The sequence below is a fragment of the Pan troglodytes genome, chromosome 5 (genome assembly GCF_028858775.2).
Source record: "Pan troglodytes isolate AG18354 chromosome 5, NHGRI_mPanTro3-v2.0_pri, whole genome shotgun sequence".
Taxonomy (NCBI): Eukaryota; Metazoa; Chordata; class Mammalia; order Primates; family Hominidae; genus Pan; species Pan troglodytes.
In genome coordinates, this window is record NC_072403.2 from 8,989,130 (window position 1) to 8,992,863 (window position 3,734).

Below are 3,734 nucleotides of genomic sequence, written 5' to 3' on the forward strand. Positions count from 1 at the left end.
AGAAAATAGAAAAGGGACACTTTCCCACTCCCTTTATGAGGCTTTTATTACTATTATAACAAAAACAAAGTACAAAAAAGAAAATTATAGACCACTGTACCTATATCATTATGTGTTTTTGAATACAAAGAAATCCTCAACAAAACATTTGCGAATCAGCAATGTATAAACAGAATAGTACAGCATGACATAATGGTATTTATTATGTGAGCAATGTATAAAAAGAATAGTATAGGCCAGACACAGTGGCTCATGCTGGTAATCTCGGCACTTTGGGAGGCTGAGGAGGGTGGATCACTTAAGGCCAGGAGTTCAAAACTAGCCTGGCCAACATGGCAAAACCCCGTCTCTATTAAAAATACAAAAATTAGCCAGACGTGGTGGCGCATGCCTGTAATTCCAGCTACTCAGAAGGCTGAGGCAGGAGAATCACTTGAGCCCGGGAGGCAGAGGTTGCAGTGGGCTGAGATCGCACCACCCCACTCCAGCCTGGGCAACAAGAGTAACAAGAGTGAGGTTCTTTCAAAAAAAAAAAAGAATAGTATAGCATGACATAATGTTTATTATACTAGCAATGTATACAAAGAATAGCACAGCAAGACATAATAATGTTTATTCCGGGAATGCAAGTAAGGTTCAATATTTGGATATCAACCAATGTAATCCACCATAGACTAGAAAAAAACCCACATGATCCTATTAATTAATGCAGAAAAAGCACTTGACCAAACTTAATGTCCATTCATGGGGGAAAAGGAACCTCTTAGCAAGCTTGGAATAGAAAAAAAAGTCTTTTTTTTTTTTTTTTTTTTTTTTTTGAGACAGAGTCTTGCTCTGTAGAGAAGGGGTTTCACCATGTTGGCTGGCTGGTCTTGAACTCCTGACCTCAGGTGATCCACCCGCCTCAACCTCCCAAAGTGCTGGGATTACAGGTCAGAACCACCATGTTGGGCTGAAAAAAAATGTTTTTAATTTGACAATAGACAACTAAATATCTACAGCTATCATTATGCTATTCTCATAAAATTAAGAATAAGGCAAGGATGTCCATTCTCACCTAGTCAGTGCAATGAAAAGGAAAATTTACAAAAAGTCACACAAATTGGAAAGTAGGCAATAAAACTATCCCTATTTGCAGATTATATGGCTGTATATGTAGAAAATTTCAAGGAATATACAAAAGAAAAAACAAAACAAGACCAGGCACAGTGGCTCACACCTGTAATCCCAGCATTTTGGGAGGCCTAGGTGGGTGGATCACCTGAGGTCAGGAGTTCGAGACCAGCCTGGCCAACATGGTGAAACCCCATCTCTACCAAAAATACAAAAATCAGCCCAGCGTGGTGGAGGGCGCCAGTAATCCCAGCTACTCAGGAGGCTGAGGCAAGAGAATTGCTTGAACCCAGAAGGCGGAGGTTGCAGTGAGCCAAGACTGCGCCACTGCACTCCAGCCTGCGCAACAAGAGCAAAACTCAGTCTCAAAGAAAAGAAAAGAAAAGAAAAAAACCTTCTAGAACTAATAAGATGATATAGCAAGATACAAGTTCAATGTATAAAGGTAAATTGTCTTTTTATATACCAGTAATGTAAAATTGGCACCCAAAATTAAAACAATAAAATTCACAGTAGATCCTCAAATAAAATAATCTCACAAAACATGTACATGCTCTCTGTGCTGAAAACTAAAAATAGCTGATAAAAGACACCAAAGAAGGTCTAAATAAATGGAGAAAGACACCATGTTCATGAATTAGAAGAATCAATATTAAAAAGATGACAATCTTCCCAAATTTATATATACACTTAATACATTTGCAGTCAAAATCCCAGGGAATTTTTGGGAGACGTAGACAGGTTGATTCAAAAAATTTATACAGAAAAGCAAAGAAGCTAGAATAGTTAGAACAATTTTGAAAAAGAAGAATAGATTGGATTTACCCTGCACAATTTTCAAATTTACTCTAAAGGTACTTTAATTAACAAACACAGTATGATATTGGCAAAGGAATAGATGCAAGATAAATGAAACAGTAGAGAGAGGAGAGTGAGAGGAATAGATCCACATACATATGGCCAATGGATTTTTAATCCTTTTTAAAATTAATACTCTATTATTATTACTATTATTATTATTCATGACAGGATCTCTGTTGCCCAGGCTGGACTGAAGTGGCACAATCATGGCTCACTGCAGGCTTGACTTCCTGGGCTCCAGTGATCCTCCCACCTTGGCCTCCCACAGCTGGTACCACAGGTGTGCACCACCATGCCCGGCTAATTTTTTTATTTTTGGTAGAGATGGGGTTTTGCTATGTTGCCCAAGCTGGATTTGAATTCCTGAGCTCAAGCTATCCACCCGCCTCAGCCTCCCAAAATGCTGGGATTACAGGCATGAGCCACTGTGAGTCTGTGCCTTACAAGACTTAATTTTTTTATAATAGTTTAGATTTCTAGAAAAATTAAGCAGAGCAGGGCAGCACAGGGTCGCCATGGTGGAGCTGCAGCAGCTGCGGGTGCAGGAGGTGGTGGACTCCATGGTGAAGAGTCTGGAAAGGGAGAACATCTGGAAGACACAGGGTCTCATGTTCTGGTGCAGGGCCAGCTGTTGTGAGGACAGCCAGGCATTCACCCAGCAGGTGCACCAGTGCATCGAGTGCTGCCCTGTGCCTCTGGCTCAAGTCCAGGCCTTGGTCACCAGTGAGTTGGAGAAGTTCCAGGACCACCTGGCTCGGTGCACCATGCATTGCAATGACAAAGCCAAAGATTCAATAGATGCTGGGAGTAAGGAGCTTCAGGTGAAGCAGCAGCTGGACGGTTGTGTGACCAAGTGTGTGGATGACCACATGCACCTCATCCCAACTATGACCAAGAAGATGAAGGAGGCTGTCTTATCCATTGGGAAATAAAAGTCTTTGCCAGTGGCCAATGAGGGCAAGAATGTATTTTTTATAAGGAATTGGGAATTTTACTCTTTTAAGCAAAGTTTATGAACGAACAAATAAAGGATGGCCACAAGTGTAAGGCATACGTCACTTACCTCTGGACACTGGTTCTTTTATGTTTCAGTCCTGAAAAGCGAAGTGGAAAAAGGTGTGCTAAATTGGGTCAGAGATATTACGGGAGAGTTTTAGAGCTTATTTTTCCTGTGGCCAGTGCTTGTCCTGGAAATAAGGATCTCCTCTGTAACAAGCCAGAGCCCTCCAAGGTACCAGACTCTTCTTACTACACAGGTACCAACAGGCTGGCAGGCTAGAGTTGATGGAGTTTGAGGAGAGATATTTTCTCTTTGTTGCCAACATCCTGTTTGCCACAAGTGTCACTGCACCGTTTTCCATAAGCTGTGAAACAAAATCTATGAGGTCACTAACTCAGAAGGGAAAAAAAGTTTTCTGGGTCTTTTTTTTTTTTTTTTTTTTGGTTTTGTGTAATTTACACAAGGGCATACAAGTTGATTTTAAGATGTGCAATTGGGAGGGAGATAGTTTGGATAAGAGCTTCAAAAAGTTCCTTGTGGATCCCCATTTTTGATCATCAACATTTGGATGTGTATTTCTGAAAATTATCACATGTTGCATCTTTCAGCCTGGAAACCATGCAAACACATGAGAAGCGATGACACACTCATTATGGGAAGCAGAGCTTCCCTCTTACTGGCTGATGGGCCCTGAGGCTGTGTGTAGCAAAACGACAGGGCAATTTTGCAGTAACATTTTCGCCTTGAAGAGAAGGGGGTT

At 41.1% G+C, this 3,734-nt stretch overlaps 1 protein-coding gene across 1 annotated transcript; it reads left to right on the forward strand.

Moving 5' to 3' along the window:
* Nucleotides 1–2,489: 2,489 nt before the first annotated feature.
* Nucleotides 2,490–3,383, forward strand: LOC471842 (protein FAM136A-like). The gene has a single exon (XM_054685573.1). The coding sequence runs from the start codon at nt 2,490–2,492 to the stop codon at nt 2,904–2,906; it is 417 nt and encodes a 138-aa protein (XP_054541548.1). The 3' UTR covers nt 2,907–3,383.
* The last annotated feature ends 351 nt before the right edge of the window (nt 3,384–3,734 follow it).

What these genes read in the sequence shown, in the direction of transcription:
- LOC471842 (XM_054685573.1), top strand. Translation starts at nt 2,490, where the DNA reads ATGGTGGAGCTGCAGCAGCTGCGGGTGCAGGAGGTGGTGGACTCCATG.